Source organism: Hyposmocoma kahamanoa, unplaced genomic scaffold (genome assembly GCF_003589595.1).
Source record: "Hyposmocoma kahamanoa isolate Upper Pololo Valley unplaced genomic scaffold, ASM358959v1 79, whole genome shotgun sequence".
Taxonomy (NCBI): domain Eukaryota; kingdom Metazoa; phylum Arthropoda; class Insecta; order Lepidoptera; family Cosmopterigidae; genus Hyposmocoma; species Hyposmocoma kahamanoa.
Genome location: NW_020653993.1, coordinates 6,729,271 through 6,746,645, shown reverse-complemented (window position 1 = coordinate 6,746,645; position 17,375 = coordinate 6,729,271). Strand labels below are relative to the sequence as shown.

The window sequence follows — 17,375 nt, the reverse complement described above, 5'->3', positions numbered from 1 at the left end:
TTATTTTGAAGAAAAAACGAAGAAAGAAATAGTGATGAAGAAAGTAAGAACTATATTCCTTATTTTAAACCAAATTACAAAAGACTTTATTCTGAAAGTTCCACTAATTACGAATTCAAAGTTATTGTTCAAAGTAATAGAAGATAATGTGATTTAAATGAAAGTAAAACATAAATATTGACTCCCTTCGCTTAAAAGACTATTTAATAAACCCAAATAAGTGAACTAAGTTATTTAAGAGAAAGTGAAAAAAACATAATGTATTAAAATTTAGAACTACAATGCCAAATATTACTGAGAATCCCATATCCCGATAATTAAACGAAGACATGGCTCAAAGGACTTGTATCCAAGCCAAAACTATTAATAAAAAGAAAGACCACATTTGAATGAAAGTTACGATTATAGGTAATTAAGTCGAAGTAGTTTCTGAAATTTTAAACTTTAATTTTCTTCTAAATTTAAAATAACTCTCGGATTACTTAGCATTACTTCACGATATTGCGATTCGACGAATGCTTAATACCGCAACATGTTATAGTGTTGTACTGTTTTTATTTTTGTACCGGTACTGAGAAGAAACGTGAGTCAAGATTAGTGTAAAATTGGTATTTATGAGGGATGTATAGTATTAGGTCTGTGCAATGTGTACGCATCAAATGAAGTTAATGCCGTACACGCCGCGTCACAAACAAACAATGCTGGTGTTCATAGTTTATTGGTGTAGGTACAAGGATGAATAATATCTGTTTGCTTAAAATATGGTTTACAAAGGGTGGTACATACAGTAAAACAATCCTTATTCTTTGCCAAAGTCGATATGCAAATTTATGTATTATTTATTTCATTATAATACTAAGTTATTGTTGTGTCACAAAGAGGTAAAAAAAAATATAGTTCAATAAAATAATCATATTTGCGGGGTAATTAAATTACACCCCATAACGACGGCTTTCGAAGGATTATCTCTTCTTCTTCCTGTCCGTGTCCCACGCTAGAAAAGGCACAACATGTATTTTTCTTCCACTCTTCCTTATTAGCCGTCATTTCCATACTCACACCTTTCTTATCCATGTCAACTTTCACACATTCCATCCATCTTTGTCTTTGGCCTTTTGCTCCCCTTGAACATGACATTCTTCCCTCCGCAAGACATGTCCATACCATATTAACCTGTTACTCCTCATCTTTACCGTCTCTGGCGTCACTTTCAAACTTCCCCTGATGTACTCATTCCTTATCTTATCCTTTCTCGTGACTCCACACATCCATCTCAACATTCGCATTTCCATTCATATCAAAAGCAAAAACTACTTTCTTAATTTTATTTACGTTAAAAGAAGAATTAAAAAAACAATATGAAATGGATGAAATTTGGTCCCCACTCAAATTGTTGACACCTCTGTAAGAATAAGCATCATGGCCTGTCGTTGTGTCTCCCATTTGGTTGAGCAACAGGAATACTTTTTAAGAACAAAATAAAACCCACAAGAATGCGACAACCATTAAAAAACAATTTAGCGTCTAATTGAATTGTCTACAGATAAATTAAACACGTCTGTCGACAAACATTTGTTTTTATTACTTGCGGTTAGAGTCCATGTCATTAGAGTTTGAAGAATTGTTTAAATGCTATCCGTTTTTTGAACTTTACTCTTTATGTTGGAAATTGTTTTTATTAGTATCTACCATAATTACTGTTTGTTATGTTACGGCGAGTCAACGTGTTTATAAGATTATGTTTTGAAAACGTTTGAAATTATCGCCCTGTACAAACGAATTTTTTACTGCCGACACCGCAATTGCCATTTTAAGAAACGGATTGATTTTACTTATCGTACAAAGTTGTTGATACACGTGGCTAAAGTGATAAGCATTCGAGTTGAACACGACGTGCCCAAGTATAATTGACATGCTAAACGTATCGTTTGTACAACAAAGTCTATACAATTGCAAACTAATGTTTATGAAGCCAATGTATGACCAACCAATGTATGTGTCACTATCCCTGTTAAAACTCAGATTTTTTTGTTTCAGGTAGTACAACAGATCTTACACCAACGCTCATCGGTATATACGATTCGTTATTGGAGCCGAAAAGCTTAAGACCCGAACCCGATCCATTGGAGACAGCAAAAGATGCTCGAAACGATCCACCTGTACCCAACAGCAACTTAAACATGAAGGAAAAAGCAAATGATAACGCGGTCAATGATATCACAAATGAAACAAATACCGACACTATGAAACTTTTGGATAATTCTGGGACAAGTGTAACTAATATCAAATTGGCAAATACAAGTGCTTTATATTCATTGAATTTCAAAAGTAATCAAAACGTTGGTAACAAATGCGATCTTACCAGTGATCAGAACAGTGCGTCAGTGCAAAAACTCAGGACGTTTAGAGATGTTAAGAACGAAACTGCGTTCGGAAATCTATCTCCAAATGTTAAACGGATGATATCAGGTGCAACAGAGACAACGACAGTAAAATTCCAGAAGAAGACTGTTAGCACTGGAAGATCTTCCATGAGACATAAGTCTAACATCCCATTAGTTGGAGCTACGTCAAAAATCTCCCAGTCAGGTGTCCAGATTTTACCATCAATGGAAATCTATGATCAACCATGCAGCTTGAAAAGTTTTGGCAAGATTAAAACTGAAGAAAAGGAATCTCCCAAAAAGGTAGCTCCAATAAAACTAGATTTCAAAATCGATGAAGTACAAACTTACGATGTCCCAACAAACAATAAGCCGTTGGTATACGACGTACCTAATGCCAACAAAACTGCTTTTGAATCTCTATCTTTACCATACATAGATCAGTCAATCGAATTGTCAATCACATCCAATGATAGAGAGTTTGATATAAAATTGTCTTCCAAAGACAATTCGCCCGTAAAAATGGAAGTTAAATCACAAATTCCTGCCAAAATACCTAAGATTATTAATGGTGGTACAAATAGCTTGCACAGAAAAGATTTTGAGTCTCCATCAAAACAATTATCGAAAACTGAACCATATCCCGAAGTAGTAGGGTCGACAGGGAATCTGAAATCTTCAGAAAAGGAGGTTATAAGATTGAATCCTCCAGTTGAAGTATCAAGACCTCTTTCTATGAGTTCGATCGCATCCTCAAGTTCGACTTCTAGTAGTGGTGTTCAAAACAAAGGAGTGAATTCTGCTTATTTGGCTTCGATCGAGAGTTTGGATGATCACAGTGATGCAGACTTGACGTCGGCAAATGGGAGTAACAATTTTGTTAACAATGCTGGTATATCGAACAATGTTTCTGCCGAACGACGCTCGGAAAGTCCACGTGAGTTTATTTTATTACTAGGCTTAGTAATATTTCATATATCAAATTAGCAGCTTTGCCACGAGATCTACTACAATATTTAAAATAATGTACACTTCTAACAGGTTTTCATTGTTTTTGATGGAGAAACTATTTTGTCGGATTTAAAATAGCATGTATATTTGTTTTTTAAACAAACTGAAGACGAACTACAACAACAACCAAAGCTTAGTTTTCTACATGTACATTACTTTTCAATAATAGATAGCAATACGTCTTCAATGTCTGCATGAGAAAAAATTGGCAATTATTAAAAAAAATCTTATGACTGCTAAGATACGATTTTAGATTCGAAAATAAAATGTTGGAGTTCTTCGTTATTATACAAGTTACTTTACATTTATGCCGCACTTCAGCGCGAATAAAGCAGTGAATTTAGATACGAAGTAGAATCTCATATAAGGTTATTCTCGTAAACATTACTACTTACAGTGTTAGGAAGAAAAGACATATTGTGGCGTTCTTTCCTTAGTATCGTAGAGGTTACCAACGAATACTTAACACTAACATCCAAAACATATTGACAGGTCATCAAACAATGGACGAGATGTCCGGGCTGTCGCAACTAGAACGAGTGTGTGCAGAGATAGTGCAAACTGAAAACGTGTATGTGGAAGACCTTAGACAGGTCATTGAGGTAAGCATAGATGTTAAATACTTAAACTTTAGATTAGGTATCTTTGTCACTAGTTAATCAAATTATCGTCGATATCGACAGATGCACAGCGAACAGAGCATGACCATGACTTAAAAGATGACGTACAGGTAGGTATCTCTTGAAGACGAGTTTGCGATATTGTGCTTTTTGGTTATGAATGAAATAGGCTGTAGTGACCGTCAGTGTATTAGAATTTGGAATTGTAATAATAATAAACGAGATTTCGTTTAATTTAACTCATGGGGTCCCAAACTTTTTGACTCACCCCCACTTAGGCAAGATATAAAAACTTCTACTCCCAACACCACAAAAAAGTAAAAGTAGAAAACACGTATTTAATAAATAAATACAGTGAATAGCGACATCTCTAGCCAGGGCTGGTAACTGTAAAGGTATCTAACTGGGTGACGAAATAGTTTCATAGATTTCTCATAGATGGCGTTACGGCTAAAAAGTCGTTGAAAAATCTAATACAAAGATACGACAACAAAGCACAGAAAAATTCATGAGGTCCGCTGGTTCGTTCCGTGGCTTAGCAGGTATAGCGTCTGCCACGGTTTGCTAGAAGTTCGAATCCGGCCGGATCGAAGGAACTTTTTCTAAGTGTTTGATCTTTGTATTATAATTGTAACAAACTTGTGGAGTAATTTCACATAAAAAATAATTCAATATCAATTAAATATATTAACGTAACACAAAGTTTCACACGGAAAAAAATTATATAATGTTTATATAGATAATTCAGGTATTTTTTTCAAATGCGGTGGCACCCCCTTGTCAACATCAACGCCCCCCAATTGCTTCTGAGGTCCCTAGCGCCCCCTAGGCGGTAGGTACCACTTTGGGAAATTATGGTTTAACTAGACTTCTTTGTTAAAACAGAAAGTACACAGCGTACCAATGATATATTCTCCTTTGAGAAGGGCGCCACCAAGTGACCGATAATATAACTAAATAAAAGCACATATTCCCCTTTCGTGAAGCCTAGTTTCAAAAAGTAGATATTTTAAATAGAAAACCACCGTGAGACACTCAGAGTCGTATTCCAGAACTCTACTCAATGCTCAAGTCAGGATTTGAGTATGGTTTATGGTTCGAAATCATTTTCAAGTTCCTGCCATTAGGGTCGTATTTCCAGTGCTTGTGTTTCCAGTGTAATCCTGACTTGAGCATTGAGTAGAGTTCTAGAATACGACTCTCAGACGTGTTAACTAAAATAAGGGACAACTCACGCATTTGAATCGAATTTTCGTTCGACATGTTTGGTGGTTAGTTCGGTGACTCCACGGAAACTGCTCACCAAAACGCCGCGGAATCTCATGATTAAGGACCACGAATTGGTACGAAACATGTCGAGCAAAAATTTGACTTAAATACGTGAGTTGTCTGTAATTTTAGTTAATATGTAGACATTACTTTTCAATATTAGATAGCAGTATTTCTTCAATCGACTCTCGACCACAGAAAAATAACGACAATTGTCAAAAAAAAATCTTTAACCGTGTAGACTAAACACCGAGTTGTGTGGGTGGGTTACTAATGTGCTGTTTATATTAATTGTCTGTTAAGACAAACATAAAAAGGCTAAGGCATTAACCTTGTAATACTTAACTATCATACATTCTAAATTACCAAATACAACAGATCAAATAATTATCGAAAAGCTAACATAAATTTCGCTATTGCCTATCGTAATTAAAGAATTCGAATAATTCGAAATGAACATTAATAAAGTCGTTGTATTTATAGCTTTTGCATGCAATGCAAGCGATCTGGGTCAGACAGGTCGCACGCTACAAGTCCTTGGCTGGATTACCCATAGGTATTTTGTAGATTTAGCGCAACATTTAAGTTGGTGTTAATCATGGGGAAATCATGGCAGGATACTTGCTGGGATAGGAGTCACATTAGTGGTGGCTAAGGTTATATGGACTATTGTCAGCATACTTGACGATGAATCAAAAGAAGTGAATTCACTCAAAAGGTATTTTATTCAATACGAACGTGAAATGTAAGGGAGGAAGACAAAGGTAAAGATTGATGAACTGTGTTCGATGCAATATGAACTTCACAACGACATGGTTAGCGATGATGTATGAAGAATGGAAGTAGACAACATATCGCACTGCTATTACAATAATGTTGTAACTTGTAATAAAATTTGTGTAATTCAAGATTATATTATATACTGCTGATGGTAAAATTTGGATGTTTACAAGTCAATAAAACTGTTTTTAGAATATTGTAAGAAACAATTAAAAGATATCTACTTAATTCAAAATGAGACAAACATTTTGTGGACATCACTGAACTTTCTCAAAAATATGAAGTTATTTTTTCCCTTTTTTAAAAATATATTTGGCAAGTAGGAAATTGTTTCGATGTCTACGCTGAACTTTAGCCTATACATAAATTGTAATCTTTCATCTGAACTTAGTAATTTGTTTTTAATCGATTCTAAAAAAATACACTTTTTGAGTCAATATGTTGTAATGTTCAAATAGCAATTTAGACTTACGATTTCGAAATTATTGTAAACATGGTCTTTATGAACCAAGGAGCGAATTTAATAATTTGCGGGGGACACTCCCGTCCAGAACACGAACTGCAAGAACGACAGTCACGTTAATTTCAATATACCCAGCGGCTAGTCCTGTGGACGCTAGACGACGAGTCCAGGTCTGGATTGGGCTGAACCTATTTGGAAACCAACTTCTGGATAGCAATCCGGAGTACATTTCGTTGCCCTGTTCCTGTAAACCAGGGCATTTATTAGTGTACCAGATAATGTGTGTGGTTGTCTAGTACATTAATATATTGTTCTTTTATTTATTCCGAAGACCATTGGATATATTGACTCTAAGGGTCATATTCCAGAACTCTACTCAATGCTCAAGTCAGGATTTGAGCAGACTTGAGTATGATTTCTAGTGCTTTGAATCATACTCAAGTCCTGACTTGAGCTTGAGTAGAGTTCTAGAATACGACCCTAAAATCCTTAGTTAATTTTTCGACTTCAAAGATTCTGCGAAAAATGGCGGTACGGTACACATTACATTGTGCAGAAATCCATACGTTGATTGATACGATTATAATGCCCTAATGCCATTATAATGCCATCAGTATTCAAAAGTAAACTTTACGTAGTGCGCAGAACGTTAATGCGGTACCTTTGAACGCCTGACAGTATTCTGTGTGCGGAATCCCTTATAAATGTCATTAATTTCAATGTGATTGGTATAAGTACGTTTAAGTAATTTGTATACACAAACGGATCGATCCCTATCCTAACCATAGAGACTTAATGTTTGGACCTGTCCTGTTTTTATTTTCTTTCTTGTTTCTTTTTTCCGCAAATTTATTTTTTTGTTTTTTAACCGACTTTAAAAAAGGGAGGAGGTTCTCAATTCGACTGTATGTTTTTTTTGTATGTATGTTACGCGATAACTCCGGTATTTGTGAACCGATTTTCATGATTCTTTTTATGTTGGAAAGAGGGTACCTACATAGTGGTCCCATTTCATTTTGAAGAAAGTCATCCACCTCTAAGGGTGGCTGATCACGCATGAACATTTTCAATCATTTTGAATCATTTTTAGAAATGGCGCCTAAATTTTACTTAAGGAGCAATTATTTTAATGGTTGGTTTTGCTATTGTTCAATTCAAGGCGTTTTTCTCTCAATATATGTACTTTGAGTAGTGAGAACCGATTTTTATTATCTCCTGTGTCAAGTCCTGTATAGTGGCGAATAAAAAAAGGGGATATTTCAATAAAACTTGGCAAATAGATGTAATTCCACGTACCACAACCTTATTTTAAGACAACTAAGAAAAAAGAAATAAACTTTTTCATTTTTTCATTCATTTTCACTTTTGAGGTCGGTTTTTTTAGTACTCTGTACTGAGATTATTTCGAATTTTGTTTTTTTGTCTTTATTTTTTTTCACAAAATTCGTGGGGCATAATATTAGTAAATAAATATCGCTGTTTACAAAAATAACAGAAAATGACCATGACTATGATTCATAGTCATTTGTCATGACTATCATGACACTATTTTACTTGAAAATAAAGTCGGTAGTACACAAAGGCGTAGTGTTCATTGGAGGTATCGAGATGAATTTAGCGATCAGGGGCCGTTTCTATCGCTGAGAAGTGCGTTACACATACCACTTGGCTCGGAGGAGCTGTGAGAGGTTATGTGGGACTACCAGTAGGTAGTCCGTATACCCACTAAACCCCAGCAGTTAACTCCACCGCCATAGAGAGGCGCCCCAGAGACGTGTCGGCGGATGGCCCGCCGGCTTTTGGAGGTAAAATAGATAGAGACATAAGGGCGCCCTCAAGCTTGGTGGTAAGAGATGCCCCAATTTACGGCGGGGGAAAAAGGTACTGCCTCCTTCGCCTCCCCGGCCGCCGTCTGCGAAGCGTGTCAGCGAGGGGGTCGTCCTCGTTGAGGCTCTGGAATTCAGACTGGTTTACATGTAGCACTGTTTCAGCAATTTGCTAGGACATATTTTAAAATCTAAATGAATAGACTACAACAGGGCAACCTAGCGTTAAGCGTGTTTGAAAATAGGTCAATAATTTATTCAAGCGGTCAGTGTGTCAGTAACTAGGTAACACAAGTGACAACGTTCGTTACGTAATTGGCTTGGGGTTGACTTAATGTGACCTGGGTAAGTCATAATACTCGTATATTATATTATAGTAAGGAAAAAATAATGTTAGTTTTTGTATATACATTTGAGACATTTTGTCGTTGCATTATACTAAAATTGCAGAAAGGGGATAAGAAAGGCGTATTTACACACCTAATTATTACCCCGTGCTATAGTTAGACCACGTTGCGCTGGCCGTGGTCATGGGGTAACTGAAACCAAAAATAAAATTATTTAGTCTGAAAAATCTACCATGACACTATACTATAATATGGAATCTTTTCGCAGACCTCTCTACCTTTTTTTTATAATATCAAGTGACGGGACGAACAAGTCGTGCGCCTGATGGCTGCCTGATGGATGCCACTCAGTTCTTTAAATCGCAACGACTGCCACTGCGCCCGTGTCCCTGAGACATAAGTTGACAAGTCCTATGTGCCCGAAATGTGCAGAAATAAATAAGGTGGCAAGTACTACCCTGGACGAACTCTTTCACAAGGAGCTCTACTGCTACTAAATCTATTGATTCACTTCGACCATCGAGTATATGTATAATAGAAATAGATACGATGTAAGGGCCATATATTCCTGGTAACACATTAGCGATACAGCTCTTATAAATATCAACTTCCGTTTGCACTGAAATACAGACAGGCCAACTACTGACCTGTGTGTACGTCTCCGTATATACCAAAAATATTCTGAATTTATTATAATAAAGATAATATCTCTAACAATGCCGTGGTGTTCTATTCGGTGGTATGGGAAAAACTGCAAAACATCTGCAACATGTAATTAAACATAAATAAATAAATAAATAAATGTAATTTTGCAATTTTCGTCCATTATAGCAAAGTTCAAGGTAACTGGTCTTTTTGAAGTGAAACAATCAACGACACCCGTCAATTATTTCGAATTCGGGTTGGCCAATCGGAGCGTAGTTGTCACAGTAATGATATGGCAGAATAGTTTTCAAACAAATTAAATGACATTTCGTCTGTATTTCTGGTTATATACTCGATGACTTCGACGAACGTAAGTAAGTAACAGTGGCATTGCCAGTCAGAGCTTTAAATTGCAAAGATCTGAGGGGTACTGCCACTGCGCACGTTAGCCTGACACATTAGTTGACAAGTTCTATGTGTCTGTGATTTCACTGTCACCCTTACCCTTCAAAACCGGACCGCTGTATTAAATTGTTTCATCGCGTTTACCGACGGTTTGTAAAGTTAATGTTAATTTTTGTTTCATGATATTTTTAAACCTTGTAAATAGCAAATTTTTAAGAAGAAATCTTATTGTAAAAGCGTATACATTGTGCCTCCACGTGCCTATAGATTTCTATAGTTACTATCGTTTGTTGGGGATGGGTCATGGATGGATAAATATCAAGGTTGAAATCGAACAAATTTGTATTTGCATCTACGCCTGATTTAAATTCCACGTGTCGATCGTCAAAAAATACGTTGTCGACAAAAAGTCAGATCCTATGGTGCGCCAAAGTTAGATGCTATGGTGCTATCTCTATTTGAGTTAAACATATTGTGAAACTGTATTATAGAGTGTGTACGATAGGTAAGTAAGCCTATGCTCCCTGTGTAACCTGTGGTCTGTTTATACAGATCACAGGTTACTAAACATGAGTGTGTGTTTCCACCTTGTTCGTCACTTCACTTGGTGTTATAATAAAAAAAGAGTAGGCGGTTTTTGAATTTATAGCTAATTTTTTTGGTTTTCTTTAAAGAATAAACGATTTATTTATTATTTAGATCTTATAGTAATTACTAGAGTAATTCTGGTTCTGTAAGTAAAAGTAGCAATAATAATACAAAAAGAAAATATTCTAAATATAGAATTTTAACCTAAATAACAAATTAACGGAAACACATATCAGTGTAGCGTTACAAAAAGTAACTCTTACGCAACAGATATCGGAGATACATTAGAAGTTTGATACAGATACGGCAAAGGCGTGAAGTTACAAAGGTACAGGAAATGTTTCGGAAAACAAACAACCTGTCGAATTGATTGCACAATTCGGATTTTAGTTGAAAACAGATACAGGGAAATGTAAATATGCTAAATAAAGGAAGTGTTACGAAGGTTTATTTAACGATAAATATGACGTCTATTTGGTAGTAGCAGAAAAGATCTATAAATTTATTGTAACATTTAGCTATAATACTGTACTTTGTTTTATCAAAGCAAAACTAAAGACAGCATGGTACTTAATGGAGCATTAAATTTAATGGATGTTCGTATAATCGGGCGTAGCGGGAAAGTTGGCTACTTTTGTAGTTTGTAGAAAAAAATAGAATCGAGTTACAGAACTTCGGTATAGGTAATTACTCCATTGAGTGTTTCAGTTTTCATGGATCTAACCTACTTATTCGTAATATGCGCAAATACTTTTGTCAAAGATCTTCGGTCTGATATCAAATCGGATGCGTTTCGTTGTAGCAACTGTCCGAAGCGAATGAACAACGACTATCGTTGTTTCGTATTTCAGATTTCGTAGTAGACCCCATAATGTCAGCTTTGCCTAATGAAAAGATATTCGTCTCCTTTAAATTAAGAAATGTTCTCAGTATAGTTAACGCCATTCTGTCCACTGCGAAGTCTTTTCATTGACCTCCAAATATGATGTGACCACCACCACAGAACTATAAATACAGTAGAAGTGCTTAGTGGGCCTTACACGTGTGCCAACAGTACCCGAAGTTCTACATATTTGAGTTCAGTCCGCCATTTTCGCTTTGTACGTTATGGTCGTGTCAATTATCTCGCGCGAAACATCGGAAATCGTTGAAAAATTCCTTATTTTGCTACTTTGTAGGTCAAAAATGATAACCGCACCTGTAAATCCACTGTGGTGTTTCATATCATCGTTAAGAGTTATTTTATTTAATTTTAATTAATTATCTATTTTCTGTTTATCGTAATAATTTTTTTACATAAAACGAAAGTAAACCTTATACCGTTTTAATATGGTTTTTTGGGAGAATTTCTCGGAAAACATCTTGAATTCGTCGTCGTTCAGTTATTGACCGGTGGATGGCAGCACATTGATTGAAATTACAATATAAAAATATAAATAAAGTAACTTGCATTAATAGTTACTGAACTTTCAAGTAAAGTTATCATATTATCCATATTATCAGTCATCTTTTTGAATTGGAAACTACGTCCAATCATTATCAAGATTTCAGTATTTAACATAATATGATTGTGTGAGTTTTGGCGACAGGGGTTCTGATAGTAATCTTAGAGGCTTGAGGCACTTCCACTGTTATTTTTCTTTCGCGACTTTCACTTTACGTTTGATTTGATCAAACTAACTTCTTGGTCCTTTTTGTCGTTACTTGCCTTCCACTTTTCCTTCGCTAGCGTTTTCAATGAATTCGTCATGAATAAGATGATTACCGCATGATCACGCAATTATTGAGTTGGATTGCGTGTATGTTTCTTTCATAACACTCCATCTTTCCGCCGCTTTCTCTATGGAGGTCGTCTTTCCTTACGGCTGGTTGCTTATCCATGTTTTTATAACTAGACCCTCTACAATGCTAATACCAGAATTTAAATCGCTAGCCGTAACATGATCTGAACTTAGCATAATTATTTCATGCGGTTGCTGTTGACTTCACACTTTTAAACTTATGGTAGTGGTATTATCTTCTGTCTCTTTTCCAGGCTCGTGTTATATTGAATATAAAATGATGTAGTTGAAACCTTTGTCATTGAAGACCTATGTAACAAGAAAATAGACTAGTGCATTAAAGCAACATGCACCTTTTTCCGTCAGTAATCAGAAAAGTACTTTTGCTTTTCAATTCCTTATAAAAATGTTCAATTCGGCGTTATTGGTAGCGTTACAATGCATTTATTAGAGTAATGTAAATTAGATCTACAATAGCAATTCTTATTTTTTCCTGATTAACATGTCATTTCGGTTGACACATGGTTACCTGAATACGTTATGTTAATTGGGCAATCGTGTTAGCTGCCAGATTGTAGAGCCGTGACGATAAATAACAGCTTCTCGGTATCAGTGAATTATTAAACATGCCAGACATTGTTTTACACTTTGTTACTTTGACTACATATCTGGGTAGGTAAATTAAGTTTTGCGTAACATTTTGTACCTTTAAAATATCTGTATTGTAAATTATACAGCGTGTCTGGCGGTCACAGCAGGAACTAGCTTATGTCATATACTTACACTTAGTGAGTATATTTCTCCTAACTTCCAAGCACATACACCAACTACTTTAAATCTGATTCGTGTAGCTTACTCCTATAATAGCCGTTATGTTTCAATGTGTTTAAAAAAAAAAAATTTATAATATCAAGTGACGGGACGAAAGAGTCGTGCGCCTGGTGGTAAGCTACTCGCCTGGTCATAACAGTTGCAGTGCCACTCAGAGCTTTAAATAGCAAAGATTTGAGGGGCATTGTCACTGCGCCTGTCCAACCCTGAGACATAAGTTGACAAGCCCCATGTGCCTGTAATTCATTAGCGCCCTTACCCTTTAAAATTAATGCTCACATTACTGCTTGACGGCTGAAATAGATAAGGCAGTATTTCCCTGGACTAACTGTTATGTTAATAATAAAGCAAACATAGCAAATGAAATACTAAAAATCAACAAACACATACACTTAGGAAAAATGAGAAATAAAATATACTTAAAAAAATCTTAAATATAAATTAAAAGGCATAGGCATAAATTAAAAGAAACCTCCGTTCTGGGATTGCTTTTGAAACGGTCTTTGTGAAGTTTGTAACTTTAGTTACCTATCAACGAAAATACTAAGTAGCAGAATAATTTATCATGCACCGCTCTAACTTGCTACATAGGGCGCGCGTGAGACGGGAAGCTGTCAAAGTTGTCAGTTGTCAAGTGGAGCGTCGGTAATTTGGTCGCGAAGTGTCAACTGTCACATTATTTAGGGCTGCATTTTTGACGCGGATGTATAGGGATTTGGGATCTTTTAGAAAAAAGTAGAGTGAAAACGGTAATATTATACGAGTATATGTAAATAAAGTTCTCTATATGTGTGATAAGAACACGAATGCAATGCAAAACATGGTCGGAACCTTTTTTGAAACGGTGTAGATGTACTATAGCGGTAGTGGCTGGAGCACGGGTCAGAGTTCGCCGCGGTACGGTGGGAGTATATTTAGACTTCTACGATTGTTTTATTCCCAAAGGCTAACCAGTATATTTTGACCTGTCGCGTAGTATAGAGTTTTAAACAACATCTTTCTATGAACGTGTCGAAACTATTAATAGCCCCGGATTCAATAGTAATTTAATTATCATTAAGTTCAAAATTGAAATCCTTTTTGAACCAACGCAACGACCCTTTGTGTTCGTGAACCGATTTCGATGAGTCTTTTTTTACTGAAAAGAAGGTCGCCCAGTATTGATCCCATTCCAATTTGAAGAAAACATTCCACCTCTATAGAGTGGGAAAAAGGGGATGAATCCTGTTTATTGGAATTGACCTGCTTTCCGTTAATCAATATAAATAAAATTTGGTAAATAGATGGAATTTCACAAACTTTTAAAGTCTTTTTTTATTTATAAATGTAAGTTATTTAGTGTAGTTTTAACAGTTTTCATAATTTGATAAGTAGGCCAAAAACATCGTTTAGAAAGCCCATTATTCGGATTATTATTATCTAAAAGGAAAGCATGCAATTTTCATCATAAATTCCAAAGTACCAGTGACGTAGTCTGCAATAAACGCTTGTACAGTATGTTATGATTTATCGATAGCTTAATAACCGCCACGGGCTATACAAGGTGTGCTGTTAGCGCTCTGGGTGTGTTAATCTTTACTAATCTTTTGATGTCGAGAAGGGTTTCATTATGTAGAGAGAGAAAGTTATAGTCAAAGCGAAAGAACAGAGAGAGAGAGAGAGAGATAAGCGTTATATATCAATAATTACAATTGATGATGTATCCCACCAAGTTTGTACGGCTCTTGGCATGGGTCTGCTTGATGCGCTCCACTATGCCGAAGAGCGTCACAGATGGCACAGCGTTGTCATGCGGAGCTTGTTTCCGCGAGGGAGTCACGACCTTCAGTAATGAGGTATACGACGCTAGGAGGAGTAGGATCCCACTGCTGGGCAAAGGCCTCTCCCTAATCCCTTCACGCATCCCGATCCCGAGCTAACTGGACCCAAGCTTTATCGTAAGCGTCCAGTTCATCACGCCATCGCTTTCTCGGTGCGCCGCGGCGCCTTACGCCTTTGGGGCTCCACTGGGCAACCGCCAAGGCCCACAGGTTTTCAGGCATGCGACAGACATGACCAACCCAACTCCATTTCAGCTTCACAACTTTTAGGGCTACATCAGCAATTTGAGTTTGGGAGCATTGTCGTGCTCCGAAATCGGTCGGTCCGTTTCACACCAAGTATGCCGAGCTCCATTGCTCTTTGTTAACCCCGAGATTGGATTTTGGATCTTTGTAAGTAACCAAGTCTGCGGGCTATAAGTTAGTATGGGAAGGATGCACATATCCATCAGCTTCTTCTTGAGAGACTTTGGAAGAGTACCCCTCAGAAGATCTTTCATGGACCTATAGTTCCTCCAGGCATTTTCAGTGCGTCTAGCAATCTCTTGTTGTTTACTTGCATTGGAAATAGAATAAATAATCATCATTCATTATCTAACACAAAAATAAACAAAGAAAAAACGGATATAATAAAAAAAATTTCACCACACCATATACGTTGTTCTGATTCCAAAGTAAGTAATTAAAGCACATAGGTGCTATTGAAATAGGTAACAACGACGCCGACTACGGTACCACAAAGACCCGAGACAATATAGAAAAGTTAGTTTTCTACAGTGATCCGGAACCTTAGAGATGGCGATACCAGATCACGGATGTTGTCAAAAGAAATTACAATTTTACATACAGGCATTCACATCACGTTTTTTTGCGCCCTTGCAAATGTCTTGATCGAGCGAGCGCAATTAAGCACGTGGAAATTCAGTTGCTTTTCCATTTCCGTTAGATCTTCATCATCATTAACCCACATACGTTTCACTGTTGGGCACGGGTCTGCTCTGAAAAGAAAGCGATTCTGTTTGACACGGTGACTCATGTCGCATGACTGCGACATGCACGCGATGGTCGTCGCGACGTTGTCCGACGCGGAAAGTCGTCAATTTGTTGCAAGGGAAGGACTTTGTATTACAGGGAAATACGCGATTGTTACATATACGAAATGAAACTATTTTCTCCGGATTTAAATAGTACATATTTGTTTTTCACACGAACCAACGTTTCGGGCCCTTTACAGGTCCCGTAGTCACGGTTGACTGAGGTGGTAAAGTCGTCCACCAGTTATGTTTAATATACATATAATAACCACATATGGCAAACCACTCACTTTTTCACCATAGTTACAAAAGTTATTAATTAAATACCTTATTTTTTAATTTTTCAAAGAACATTCGTATTTACGCTACACGTGTTTTACGAATGATTTTATTATAGCAACATGAATTTTAAGAATAAATTAAAAACATATTAATTAGTGTTGCAGTCTTATATCTGTTCGGGATTTTTCATCAGAGGCAATACTGGATCCCTAGCTTGACTGCGAGTGCGGTCTCTCTTATATTGGACAAACGAAGCGAAGTATTTTGGTTGGCGTTAACGTTAGCGTTCTCGATCAGTATTAACCAACAACATACATCGATAATTCAGTTACAGAATTTAAATATCTAATCTTTCTATTCTATTGTTCTTAGTTTATTTTCTTTACGTGTCGAAGTTTCTGTTTTTACTTTAGCAAACTTGGCAATATTTTGACCCACTTCACACGCAGTTGCAACTTTGCAAGTCAATAAAGTTAAAGGTCTTGACGATAGCCTCTTCGGAACGTGGATTTGCAATCAATTAACATGGAACGAAGCGGTTGGGCTTCAGAATTAAACGCAATGTACATTATTGTACGTGTTTTGAGTTCTTAATTGGTTTTCAAAACTAGAGAACACTTATCAATCACGACACACAACATAAAGCTATCCAAACGGGACGCGGTCCGCGTTTTCTGCCTTTAACTAGACGGGCTATTATTAATACTATTTATTTTATTTTCCTACAAACTATAATAAGTATATCTTATTATTGTATATTATTTATTAATTCATTTGTTAATGAGGAGCAAATTTATTTAAAACACTTCCATTAGAAGATATTCTTTAGTTGCACCACCCTTTCCAGCTCTTAAATTTCTGTACTGAAGTTGCCTGGAAAAAATTGCCACTTAGCAATAATGTCACCTGTTTGACATTAGCTTACTCTGTGATAGTTACATTACTGTTCTGTGTTGTTATTGTAATTTTAATGTACAATAAAGAATATTTCATTTATTCCTTCAAAGTAGAACAATTCTGTATACTTTATGTTTTCTTCTCTATTAAACATATTTATCGCACTATTTCCTCTATTTAATATCGTGTAATTATATTATTACATAACAAAACAGGAAAATACAAAACAAATATACATTCATGACATGGCAATGCCGTTTCGTACTTTAACACTTAATCATACTATGTGAAATTCTGAATCGAAGATGTAAATTTCGATGGATGTAATTTACAACTTTTACCCTTCAATATTGTTAATTACTTTGTGTTAATAATTATAATAGACTAGTGGA

At 36.1% G+C, this 17,375-nt stretch overlaps 1 protein-coding gene across 2 annotated transcripts in view; it reads left to right on the top strand.

The window, feature by feature from the left end:
- Positions 1 to 17,375, top strand: part of LOC113233563 — a 161,335-nt gene that overhangs the window by 127,599 nt on the left and 16,361 nt on the right. For both annotated transcript variants that reach the window (XM_026468690.1, XM_026468689.1), the window contains exons 2-3: positions 2,038 to 3,321; positions 3,888 to 3,997. In XM_026468690.1, coding sequence (XP_026324475.1) covers positions 2,038 to 3,321; positions 3,888 to 3,997 — 1,394 coding nt within the window. The remainder of the gene's footprint in view (positions 1 to 2,037; positions 3,322 to 3,887; positions 3,998 to 17,375) is intronic.